At 53.6% G+C, this 12,637-nt stretch overlaps 2 protein-coding genes across 3 annotated transcripts; one reads left to right on the top strand and one right to left on the bottom strand.

Annotated features, from left to right (window-relative positions):
- The first annotated feature begins 181 nt into the window (after nt 1-181).
- Nucleotides 182-6,316, top strand: CFB (complement factor B). The gene is made up of 18 exons (XM_081245490.1): nt 182-381; nt 478-711; nt 1,148-1,333; nt 1,470-1,643; nt 1,864-1,965; nt 2,077-2,213; nt 2,518-2,656; nt 2,974-3,105; nt 3,386-3,487; nt 3,578-3,715; nt 4,228-4,325; nt 4,463-4,580; nt 4,802-4,955; nt 5,061-5,137; nt 5,346-5,458; nt 5,559-5,691; nt 5,772-5,821; nt 6,118-6,316. Exons 1-18 carry the CDS (start codon nt 318-320, stop codon nt 6,262-6,264), a joined length of 2,298 nt encoding a protein of 765 aa, XP_081101616.1. The 5' UTR covers nt 182-317; the 3' UTR covers nt 6,265-6,316.
- A 146-nt stretch (nt 6,317-6,462) lies between these two features.
- On the bottom strand, nt 6,463-12,600 carry NELFE (negative elongation factor complex member E). Of its 2 annotated transcripts, XM_081245496.1 has the most exons (11): nt 12,457-12,600; nt 11,938-12,020; nt 10,501-10,570; nt 10,254-10,399; nt 9,715-9,789; nt 9,554-9,591; nt 9,037-9,368; nt 8,770-8,914; nt 8,556-8,610; nt 8,205-8,307; nt 6,463-6,633 (listed from the first exon to the last, which is right to left on the bottom strand). In XM_081245496.1, the coding sequence occupies exons 2-11, from the start codon at nt 12,010-12,012 to the stop codon at nt 6,536-6,538; spliced, it is 1,137 nt and encodes a 378-aa protein (XP_081101622.1). In that variant the 5' UTR covers nt 12,013-12,020; nt 12,457-12,600; the 3' UTR covers nt 6,463-6,535. The 2 variants fall into 2 exon arrangements, with proteins under 2 accessions (XP_081101622.1, XP_081101621.1); XM_081245495.1 differs by lacking the exon at nt 8,556-8,610.
- Nucleotides 12,601-12,637: the final 37 nt, after the last annotated feature.

The following is a 12,637-nucleotide window of genomic DNA, read 5'->3' as shown; positions in this document are numbered from 1 at the left end:
GAGGTGCTGACAGAGTCCTGGACCTTGGGCAGCAAAAGGTGGGGTTTTGCAGTTTCTGTTTCCTTGATTGGCAGCTCAGTGGGGCCCTCCCGCTCGGACATTCCGGAAAGTGACATGGGTAGGGTGGGTGGGGCGGGCAGCAGGTGCCAGAACACAGATTGCATAAAAGGCTGGAGGCTGTGAGGGGCAGGGGAAGGGAGTGTGACCAGGCTCAGTTCGGAGTTTCAGCTTGGACATCGAGCCAAGCAGACACGCAGCAGAAGCCAGGAGAGGCCATCCTGCCACCAGCCCCAGTTTCTCTCCTGTCTTCCGTCACCATGGGGAGCAATTGCAGCCCCCAACTCTGCCTGGTACCCTTGATCCTGGGCCTCTTGTCTGGAGGTAAGTGAGGTCACAGCCCCCCTCCCCCCACCCCTGCTGCCCCCAGGATCCGTCCTTGGCCTTGTGAGGCTGGGCTTCACCAGCCTTTCTCTTTAGGTGTGAGCATGACGCCATTGCCTGAGGCCGGGCCCCAAAGCCCCTGCTCTCTGGAGGGAGTAGAGATCAAAGGTGGCTCCTTCCGGCTTCTCAAGGCGGGCCAGTTACTGGAGTACTTGTGTCCTTCTGGCTTCTACCCATACCCTGTGCAGATTCGTACCTGCAGATCCACGGGATCCTGGAGCACCCTGCAGACCCAAGACAAAAAGATTGTCAAGGGGGCCGAATGCAAAGGTTGGAGGGCAGTGAGGATGGGCATGGGCCAGCAGAGGGACGGAGCAGGTGGTGGCCAAGGTCCAGACTTGGATAAGATTAGACTTGTGTGGAGACCAGGCAGGCTGACAAGTTGGGCTGAGCAAGGGTGGGAGCTGAGCAAGGGCTGGAGGTGGGACGGAAGGAGAATGAAGGGAGCTAGGGGAGCTAACCTTTACTAAGCGTTTACCCTGTGTCAGGCAGCCCTGGCAGTTCAAAGAACACTCAGAACTGGGGAGGGGGGAGTGGCAGGATTCCTCATGGGTTGAGGTACCCTCCAGGGGTCAAGGGTAGTAGCTGATCCTGTAGGACCGAGAAGGCGCTGTTTCTCAGTGATGGGGTCCCTGAGACCAGGAGGGATATCCTAGAGGGCAGCCCTTCCGTCTCAGTAACGTCTACTTGTTCTCCTCCCCCAAAGCAATTCGCTGTCCCAGACCACAGGACTTTGAGAACGGGGAGTACTGGCCCCGGGCCCCCTACTACAATTTGAGTGACGAGATCTCTTTCCGCTGCTATGATGGTTACAACCTCCGGGGCTCTGCCAATCGCACCTGCCAAGTGACGGGTCGGTGGGATGGGGAAACGGCCATCTGCGATGATGGAGGTGAGAAGCATCCCCCTTTCCCACGACAGTACCTTCTTCCTGACCACCCTCAGCCAGAGGAACTGGCACCGTAGCTCTTGCGCTCTACCTTGCCCTCAGGCTTTGGCCCTTACCTCCATGTCTCGTGCTTCTGCAGCGGGGTACTGCCTGAACCCGGGCATCCCCATTGGCACAAGGAAGGTGGGCAGCCAGTACCGCCTTGAAGACAGTGTCACCTACTACTGCAGCCGGGGGCTCACTCTCCGTGGCTCCCAGCGGCGAACATGTCAGGAAGGAGGCTCTTGGAGTGGAACGGAGCCTTCTTGCCAAGGTGACCCTTGATCTGTACCCTCATGTCAGATCCTGCTCTCCCATCCTCACATTCCCACACCAGAGCACCGCCTTCTCCCCCTACTGCAACCCAGCTCCTTCCTCACTTCTAGAGCTCCCCGAAGAACTTCTGAGCCCTTCCCACCCTGGAAACCCACCATCTCTCGTCACTGTGTCCCTGGCCCTCCCAGACATTTGACCTGCTTTCTGACTTCTCCCAGACTCCTTTATGTACGATACTCCTGCAGAGGTGGCCGAAGCCTTCCTGTCTTCCCTGACAGAGACCATAGAAGGAGTTGATGCTGAGGATGGGCACAGCCCAGGTTTGAAGATAGAGAGGGGAGGCAGGGGAGGGAATTGGGGGTGGGGGGAGGATGGAGAAGGGGCAGGAGAACCATGCATCCTGGAGCCTGAGTCTCTCTGGTGGCCCCCAGGCGAACAACAGAAGAGGAAGATTATCCTGGACCCCTCGGGCTCCATGAACATCTACCTGGTGCTGGATGGATCAGACAGCATTGGGTCCCGCAACTTCACAGGGGCTAAGAATTGCCTCAGCAACTTCATTGAGAAGGTGGGGCCCCCTCTCCCTGAATGTGGGGACCCTGAATGGACCTCACTGCCCTGCCAGGACTAGCTCCCTGATGCTCCCAGCCCCTCTGAGCCACCGGGTCCCAGAAAACCTCCAGGTCCTATCCTGTCTTCCTTTCCTTTTACTTGAAGCAGTTTCTTGATCTTTAACCCAGACTCCTCCGTGAACCCCAGGGTGATGAGTCTCTTACTATGTCCTTCCCTGTCTGTCCCAGCAAAGCTGCTGAATCCTCCCAGCCATATATTCTACTTTCAATGCCATGACCCCTTGCTTCCCTCACCCACAGGTGGCAAGTTATGGGGTGAGGCCAAAATATGGTCTAGTGACATATGCCACAGACCCCAAAGTTTTGATCAGAGTGTCTGAGCCAAAGAGCAGCGATGCAGACTGGGTCACAGAGCAGCTCAACCGAATCAACTACGAAGGTCAGAAGTCAGGGAAGGGAATGGTGGGAGGTTCACTTTGGGGTCAGAGAGGTCCGAAGTTTCAGGAGTGTTGTGGGGAGGGCAGTGAGACAAGGACTCCTTTTTAATCCATGGATGGGCAGCAGGGTCATTGGAAAATGGGGGGTGGTGGGAACCCTTTGGAACTGAGACGGTCACTTTGTTGTCAAAGGGAAGTCACTGGGGTGACAATTAACTCAAAAAGTTGACAGATGTGGATCTCAGTTGCTGCTAGGCCTCTGGGGTCAAGGATGGCTTGGAAGTCCAGGTGGAGGTGATGATTTCTTCCCTTTCCACAGACCACAAGTTGAAGGCAGGGACTAACACCAAGAAGGCTCTCCTGGAAGTATACAACATGATGAGCAGGGAAGTGAACGACCTCCCTGAAGCCTGGAACCGCACCCGCCATGTCATCATCCTCATGACTGATGGTCAGAGGGACCTTTCTCCTGCCTCTGACTCCCCACCCTCTCAAACCAGCGTGTGGCCCTGCAGTCCACGTGTAACACTGGACTCATGGCTGGGGGCCTGGGCGCTGCTCTTTCCTGTGAGCCTTTAAGAGGAGGGACCCTTCTCTCCACCGTCTCTCACGTCCATCTCCTCCCCAACCTGCTCACTCAGCCGTATATGTCACTCCTTCTAGCCAGTTTATCCTCCTTGACCCTCTTCCTTCCTTGTCTCCCACCTTCATGGTCCTGGTCTCTCCTGCAGGCATGCACAACATGGGTGGGGATCCAGTCTCTGTCATTCACGATATCCGGGACTTGCTGGACATTGGTAGAAATCGCAAAAACCCCAGGGAGGATTACCTGGGTGAGTTTTATTGCCTAGGACTCAGCACCCCACTTTCTTAGCTCCTGCCCCCCAGGGCCTGGACCCTCACCCTCCCTTTTTCTCTCTCAGACATCTATGTGTTCGGGGTTGGGCCTCTGGTGGACCAAGACAACATCAATGCTTTGGCTTCCAAGAAGGATAGAGAGCAACACGTGTTCAAACTCAAGGACGTAGACAACCTGGAGGATGTTTTCATACAGATGCTTGGTAGGAAGATATCACAGGGGCATAAGGAGATGGTCAGGAAGCTCAGCTCTCCCCAGACCCCTCTAGGTCACTCATCCTTCTACCCCTCCTGAAGCCCCTGGCAGTCTGGAAGTCCTTTCTCATTCCTCCTTCTCTACCTCCGTGTCACTATTCTTGCTTCCTGGTACTGCCCACTCCCTGATCTTAGAGTCACAGAGCTCTGAATGATGCAGAGATCTTTCTTAAGTCCCTTGTTTTACAGACGTGGAAACTGGGGCCAAGAGAGGTCAAGGGATGGCAAGTTAGCAAGAGTTGGGCCTGAAAACATCCAGCTCTCTGATCTCTGTCCCCCGTTCTTTTCACGATACCACAGTGGTTCCCTGTCCTCAATGTAAGGAAACAAGTGCCCCTGCCCTCCCTTTCCTCCTATGGGCATCTGGTCCCCACAGACACGTAGGTGTCCCTCCCCAAAAGGCTGCTGCCATTTGGAAATGAAGTGTCCCAGCTTTCAGTACAATCTCCTTTCTTGCCAGATGAAACCCGGACTCTGGGTCTTTGTGGCATGGTTTGGGAGCACAAGAAAGGTACTGACTATCACAAGCAGCCATGGCAGGCCAAGATCTCAGTCACCGTGAGTGCAGCGTCCTGGTGGCGGGGACTTACGGGAGGGGAGGTCAGGGTGAAACGACGGTCGGGGGGAAGGGCAAAGTGTTCATAGATGGTGTTGTTTGTGGAAGCCGAGCTTTCCCCCTGCCGCTCTTTTCCCAGCGTCCTTTGAAGGGACATGAGAGCTGTATGGGTGCTGTGGTGTCTGAGTACTTTGTACTGACAGCGGCACACTGTTTCACTGTGGATGATGAGCAACACTCAATCAAGGTCAGCATGGGTAAGGATGCAACCAATCAATCCTGAGCTTCAGCCATGCCCTCTGGGCAGTACCTCCCACTCTCTTCAAGAGCCCACGCTCCACCTGACCTCAACGCAGCCCCTTCCCTTGCACGCTGGACCAGTTAGGGATGAGGAAGACTTGAGTTAGGGATGACACGGGGGCAGGAGACTGCCTACAGAGAAGTGGGTGGTCTAGAGGTACCCACTCTCCTACTTCAGGAGGGAAGAAGCAGGAGTGGGAGATAGAAGAAGTCCTATTTCACCCAAACTACAACCTCAATGCGAAAAAAGCAAAAGGTATTCCTGAATTTTATGACTATGATGTGGCCCTGATCAAGCTCAAGAAGAAGCTCAAGTATGATGAGACCACCAGGTGAGCCGGCTGGATTCCCAAAGAGAAAAGGCTGGGAAAGGTAGGGCTGGAAGACTGGGGTAGGTCCAGGGTTCACCATCCCTGAATTTCCCCATCTCTCAACAGGCCCATTTGTCTCCCCTGCACTGAGGGATCAAATCAAGCTTTGAGGCTTCCACAGTCAACCACGTGCCGGCAACAGAGTAAGACATAATCAGGGAGAGTAGTGTAAGGGTGAGGTTCTGACAAGGGAGGCATGAGAGGGAGCTGCAGGAAGAGCAGGTGATGCCCAGCCCAGTCTCTAGCTCACAGGAAGGGGTGGAGGAACATTTGTTGAGGGACAAGGACAAAGGACAAGGACAATGGGGGAAGGGAGAGTGCTGAAATGACCAAGTCTGTCTATCGGTCCAGTGCAAGAGCTGCTCCCGGCAAAGGATATCAAAGCTCTGTTTGTGTCTGAGTTGTCTAAGGATCGTAAGAAGACACTGGTTCGGAAGGAGGTCTACATCAAGAATGGGGAAAAGGTGAGGAATGTGGGATCCTGAGGTCCTTGAAGCCCCAATTCTTCCTAAGCAAGCTTTGTTCATCACTCCTCTCCTGCGTGCATCCCCACCTCACCTACAGAAAACTGGCTGTGAGAGGGATGCTCTACATGCCATAGGCTATGACAAAGTCAAGGACGTCTCTGAGGTAGTCACCCCCAGGTTCCTTTGCACCGGAGGGGTGGCTCCCTATGCTGACCCCAACACTTGCAAAGGTGAGAGAAGGCTCTTTGGTCGTGATCTAAGTTCCTGAGGCCCAAGAGTCTTTTCCCCTACAGCTTCTCCCTCCCTGTAGGTGATTCTGGTGGTCCCCTGATTATTCACAAGAAGAGTCGCTTCATTCAAGTGAGTTTCCCCTTTCCTCTCTGTGGGGAGACGCCAAGTGGTCAGCATGGCCCCCAAAGCAGGAAAGCTCAGTGCACGTGGCTGGAAAGGGGAGGGTGGAGCCTGCCTCACCTTTGGACTTTTCCTTGAACTGGCCAACTTAGGGCTGTGTGTCTGATCTGTGTGCCAGGGGATAGGACTGAGCTCGGCCCCTAGTCTAACCCTCCCAGGTCAGCTCAGATGCAGCTGGGAGTAGCTCCCTGGGATTAGGAAGGAATTCTACCAAACGGTTCCTGGGACGCCCTCGCCCTCTTCAGGTTGGTGTGATCAGCTGGGGCGTTGTGGACGTCTGCAAGCGGCAGCAACAGGTACCTGCTTACGCCCGAGACTTTCACGTCAACCTCTACCAAGTGCTGCCCTGGCTCAAGGAAAAACTCCAAGATGAGGACCTGGGTTTTCTATAAGGGGTTTCCTGTTGGAAACGGGCATGACATCAAATTAAAACAACTACGACAACACCTGTGTTCAAGATCCTTTTGGGGTAAAGGAGTGGGGAGCGTGCACTGACCATGTTGTTACAACTGAGATCAAATCTAACAGCCGTTTTTAAAGGCTCAACCCCAATCCCAAGTGCTGAAAAACCAGAGGCTGAGGGAGATGTGTGAGCTTCCACCTCAGTGTTTTACTGAGACCAGCGTTGGGGCAGATGAGGCACACGGAATCCAGCTCCACTCCCTAGAAGCCGTCCACAAGGTTTTCCTTATAGACGTCATCACTGTAGACAATCTGGGTCCTCTTGTCCCGGTGGCAACCCTTAGGGCTATTCTGGACAGCTAGGGAGGGAGGAGAGTATTCATTAAGGTCTGAAGGAGGGCACTGATGAGACCTGAGGCCCAGAGTTTGACCACCTCAACACTAGCCTCTGGCCCTTGGATGCCCAGTCTCCATGCTGCCCTCTGGTGGCCAGGATGGCCTTTCTATTAGTACCTTTAGCCTAACTCTTAGGCCAGCGGCTACCAACCCATGGCCCCAGCAAAAAAGAGTGTACACTGTTATCATGGCACATGCTAATACCGTAATGAGTGTTTTGTTCTTAGAAAAACTCCGAATGTTATTGTTGAGACGTGTGAATAACGTTAACCCACAACTTTCAGTCAGCACCCCAAAAATTAAAAAATTAGAAAATCTCTATAGTCCTTTGTTAACGTGCTGGTCCTTTTTGGTTCCTTCTATTTTTTTTTTTTTGTTGTTCTTTTGGCGGTACGCGGGCCTCTCACTGTTGTGGCCTCTCCCGTTGCGGAGCACAGGCTCCGGACGCGCAGGCTCGGCGGCCGTGGCTCACGGGCCCAGCCGCTCCGCGGCATGTGGGATCTTCCTGGACCGGGGCACGAACCCGTGTCCCCTGCATCGGCAGGCGGACTCTCAACCACTGCGCCACCAGGGAAGCCCTTGGTTCCTTCTTGTACAGAGGGCCACTCTTGCTCTGAACTCCCTTGTGCCCCCTCCTTTACATGAAAATCGATTTCAGGTAAAACGGGTTATTCACTCCATCAGGAAAACTCATTCTGGGTGTAGCTTTGGCCCTCAGCATTCTCCCTCGAGCCGTCCCTTCCCCTTCCTCTTTCCTCCCTACCCCCGATGTGTCCCCCTCTTCACCCCACCTCCAAGGATTCCATCCCTGCCACTCTGGGGCCAGAGTGAACCCCCCATACAAGCCCCCATTCTCTTAGAGCTTTGTATCTTGACTCCGCTGATCACTTCCTCTTTCTCAAAGCTTGTGTCCTTTGGCTGCAATGACCCAGGCCCCTCGGGTGCTGCTCCCGGCCCCATGACCTCTCCTTCTGTCTCCTTTGCAGCATCCTTAACTTCAGCCTAACAAGTCAGGATAGCTGGGGACGTGTGGGGCATGAGGAACACAGCCCAGCTTCCCACCATATCCTCTGACTATTCCTCAAGCCCAGTCCTGGTTCATTTTCTCTTGAAATTCAGTCTCCCCTGCCAACACTATTTGCAGCTACCCCGTGATACAGATGACTCTAGTCTACATTTTCATGCCTTACCTCACACCTGAGTTCCATATCCCTAATTTCAAAGGCTTATTTTGTAAAACCAACTATACTGCAACTCAAAATGAATAAGGCCGCATGAGATGCTCACCTTCTTCACCAACCTCAGTCACTTCCACTTTTTCCCCGTTCCGGTCAGTGCCTTGGAAATTGTTTTCAACACTTTCTCTCCTTCTCCTACTTCTAACTGACAGAAGGCCTGACGATTCTCCTTCCAATCCCCACAGCTGCCACACAAATCCAGACCTCTATCACCTCTACAGAACCCAGGGACATGCAGGGGAACAAAAAGGGGGGCGCTGTAGGGGACAGAATGAGAGGAAGAAGCCCATTCTTACCCAGGGAGCCCCAGACAGACTTGCCAGTGGCAGCGTCCAGCATGGGCTGTTTTCGGGCAATGCTGACTTTGAGCTGTACGGACTCCACTTGGGTCCCGTTGAGCTGGGGCAGAAGAGGGGAGAGGGCAGAGGATGGGGGGAAACGTTATAGACAAACGAAAGGAGAATTTCCAGGAGTTGCCATCCTAGGAACAGACTAAGTAGGGACTTGAGAATGCAAGGTTTCCTGCGTAAATAGGGAGAGACCGTCTCTGTCAAGAGGAAATGACTTCCTCCTGGCTCCCAGTATTTGAGAAAGAAAATATAAGGATGGCAGGAGGGATGGGAAGAACAGATCTGGGAAGTCCCAACCTCAGCAACGGCCTGATCTGCTGACTCCATCTTTTCATAGGTGACGAAGGCACAGCTGGGATGAGAAAACACAGGGTCAGTAGAGGGCCTATGGGCTCCTCGGGACCCAATCAAACCCAGTGTTATAGGCTGTGGAGACAGGCTAGCTTCCTCCCTCAGGTCTCATACCCCAGGTCCTCCAAGGACTATTATCCTGCCCCACTGTCATCCTTACTTTCTGGGTGGGTCCATAGAGAGGTCAATGATGTTTCCAAAGGGAGAGAAGGCCCCACGGAGGAGGGTGGGCGTCATGTCTTCTCCATACACATAGAGAGTGTTCCCCTTCCGAGGGGCCCGGCGTTCAGGGAACGAGTCCGACCCTACAGGATAGAAATCAGTAACAAGACATAGTCTAGCTCACCCTCCACTTTAAGAGTCCGCTTTAGTAGGACCCACCTAAAGCTTATCTGAAGTCACTTTCCCACCAGCCAAGATCACTCACTGCGGAAAGGGCCCTCTCGGTCCCGGTCCCTGTCCCGGTCTCGGTCCCGGTCCCGGTCTCGATCCCGGTCTCGGTCCCGGTCTCGATCGCGGTCTCTGTCCCGCTCCCGGTCCCGCTCTCGGTCTCGATCCCGTTCCCGGTCTCGGTCCCGGTTCCGCTCCCGGCTGCGGTCCCGGCTGCGGCTTCGGGGAGGGGAGGCCGAGGAGCGGGCACCACCACGGTCCTCATAGCCCCAGTCGAAGCTTCGCGGGGGGGCGTCACCAGCCCCCGGGACCTCTGCCTCTTCCCCATCTGGCCCCAGTTCCCGAAGCCGATCACTGGAAGACACAAAGCTGGGGAGAGGGAGACAGTGAGGATCAAAGGGGGCCTCTACCTCGTCTTCCCAGAGCCTGGCGAGACTCAGCAATCCCTCTGTAGCCCCAGCTCCACCCACTCCAGTCCCAATCCTCCTAAGGACCCAGGCAATCCCCCCGCCCCCGCCGCCCGCCAACGGGACCCAGTCCTATCTTTCTCTAACCTCTCATACAGAGATTTCCTCTGTGGACGTCTAGACGACTGAAAAGGAAACCAAGGACGGTTAAGATGAGTCCTAGCTGCTGGCATGTGGTCCCAAATATGTGGGTTTCTCATTCTTCTCAATCCCCAGCCCCTCAGAGACAGACAACTGGAAACCATTACCTCCTGCAGATCATCATCGGCAGATATGCTCCTCTGGAACGGCTGGAAAGTGGGGACTGGCCCCTTCTCAGGGTCCTGGGAAGACGGTAGAGACCCACCTCAGTGGGGAGCAGGAGGCTGCCTAGCCACGGGGCAGAAGGAGTTCCTCTTCCCTCACCCTCTTCTCGGCTCCCCTGGCCTATCTTTTTTTTAATTTCCTTTTACATAAAAGACTTAATACACACTTAAAGCAGTTAGTTTACTTAAAAATGTCTTAAACCTGATGACATTCTCAGCCTGTTCAACTCTTCAGAGCAACACAATCCAGGAGCTCTACTACACGATGGATTAGAGTCATAGAATGCGTAAAACGGAGGAGAATCTAGGAGTCATGCAGTTTCTTCATTTTACAGATAAGAAACCTGAAGCTCAGAATGGTATGGCAACTTGCCCATGATTAAACTGGCGTTACTTTCCCCCTAAACTTACCTCCATTCCAACTTGGAAGGATGCCCTCTGAAGTCAAGGAGTCCCTGAACAATCTTTCTGCCTGTGCTCACCTTTAACTTCCCCTCTAGGGTCCGGGAACGTTTGAAGCCTGAGTTCTTGGTCTCAGCCTTGATGGCACTGATGGCTCCTGACTTCACCAGCTGCTTTGCCTGCTCTGTTGCCGTGGCTGTGTCCACCACAGGCTGCTCTGACAGTGCTGGAGTGGCGAGGGAAAGAGGCATTATGTTGGCCAGGCTGTGACACAGGTCAGCCCCTGCTGCTCACTTCCAGTCTATCCCCGCTTCCCCTGTCACTCACAGCGTTTGACACCGCCTTGGCTGGCTGTGCTGCTGCTGCTTTGCTTCTTCAGAGCCAGCAATGCCTTTTTCTGGGAACAAGAGTGAGAAGAGAGGAGTTGGTGAGGGCCAATCCCTGGCCAGGTCCTCTCCCAAGGCCCCGGGGCGCATCACTCCGGGGACACCTTTCTGAGAGAAAACAATGCAAATGGTGCCCCTGGAGTGGTACCCTGAGGCTGCCCTGCCTCTTACATAGTCCCCCCGATCATCTACAAAGCCAGCCATACCTAATCTATTCAAACCATGGCCTCTAGAGGCTTTCCACAGTCTCATGTTTTTCAAGTTGAAAACAAGGCATTCAATCATAGACCAGAGCCCCCGGATATAAGCTGCAATTAAGTGTAAGCCTCCGTGCCTCCTTAGGGACTTCATCCATCCACCCCTATATGTTTAATAAGAACACACAATTGCTTTGAAACAGGGATATGCAAAAGTATGAGACACAGATCCTCTCCTCAAGAAGCTTACAGTCTGAGAAATTAGATGACTAGGTTGAATTTTCAAGACTGAACATAAGTGCAGATTGTAGCTGAGAGCAAGTAAGATTTTTCTGATGCCAAATGGTTATTAAGCTGGGTCCTGGATACAATCTGCATAACACAGACTGAGAGCAAAGGGCATTTTAGACAAAGAACACAGGGTGGCAAAGATGCAGAGATAAGAAAACTTTGGGAATGCATGTTTTGGGATCAAGGAATAGTTCTATAGAAAGGGATGCCTGATTAAGGCTGTTTTATAGACAATGTGAAACCACTGGGTTTTGAGAAAAAGAAGGACAGTGTTTTGTGTTTTCAATGTACCATTTTAATAGGAGTGAAGAAGTCTGTCCAAAAAAAGAAACTTGTTGAGAGACCATTACGACAGGCTACGTGAGCATCAGCAAAGACCTGATCTAGGGAATACACAGGAAAAAGTAAACGGAAGAAATTACTTCAAGGGAAGAATCAAGTCGACTTGGCAAATGTTTGGCTGTGCAAATTGAGCAGAAGACAGAGATGATAAGATTTTCATTCCAAACACATGGGAGAAGTAAATGTAGTCAGCCCTATTTGGAAGACCAAGTTTAGAACAGACAAGATGATAGCTTCAATTTTGGATACGTGAAAGTTATCAGTAAAACACTAGATGGAACTGGAAAAACCAAGCTTGGGATCGCCAGCTCTTAGGTGGTACTAAAAGCCATGGAAAAGGAAGAAAACTCCACGGCAGACTGCATAGAAAAGAGAGAAAAGAAAGTACACACTTGAGAAAGTCCATTCCTGAAGCTACACTGAGAGGTGGTATGTCTCCAGGTATGAGCTAGCTGAATCCCCACCCCCCCATCCCCTCACACTCACCCCAGGTGTTCTCAGTGTAGACTCTGTGAAAGTTTGGGTCATACCCGCACACACTCCCTCACCTTTTTCTTGAGTTTGTTGAATTTCTTCTGCAGAGCCTCCTCCTCCTCGCTCAGTCCGGGGGGTATCACCAACATGGTGGCTCCTGGTTCAGGGGCAGGGCCCAAGACATCTTTCTCCACTGTCACCGCCCAGGGTTCACACGCCGTGCACACTGACCCCAGCCCCACCCCTCCAGGCCTGCCTACTCCTGTTTTCTGCCTCTCCCTACCCCTTGCTTAAACCAGGCTGCCGTCCAAACCCCCGCTCGTCGGGATCAACCAGCATTCCCTTCTCTCTTCAGGAATCACGGATACCAGCGCCTAGGGGCACCACGTGGCCCAGGAAGGGAGAAACACCCCCTCCGTCGCCAAGACGATGGCACCAGACCCCCGTACCTCGCTGGGGTTAGTATGGCAATTGCGGGGTCCGAAAAGCAGAGGAGGCAGTGGAACCCGCGCAGCGCTTTCAGAGCAACCAAAAGGGCAAGAAGACAGAAGGAGCTCGGAAAAAAGGGACGAAGGCTGAGGAGAAGGCCTTACCTGAGGGGGCGGCAACCGAAGCCCCACGGTCTCGGGCGGCGCCCAAGCGGGCAGCGGATCGCGGGCTCGGAGCGATGACGCAGCGAAGGGCGGAGAACGCGGTAACCAAGGCGGCCCGCGGCGCACACACTTCCGCCCGGCATCCCACCAGTTTGGGCCCGCCCCTCGGTAGCGCTCATCC

Source organism: Mesoplodon bidens (genome assembly GCF_964165515.1).
Source record: "Mesoplodon bidens genome assembly, chromosome: 10".
NCBI lineage: Eukaryota > Metazoa > Chordata > Mammalia > Artiodactyla > Ziphiidae > Mesoplodon > Mesoplodon bidens.
Note: the sequence above shows the minus strand (reverse complement) of the source record. Positions and strands in the feature narration are given on the sequence as shown.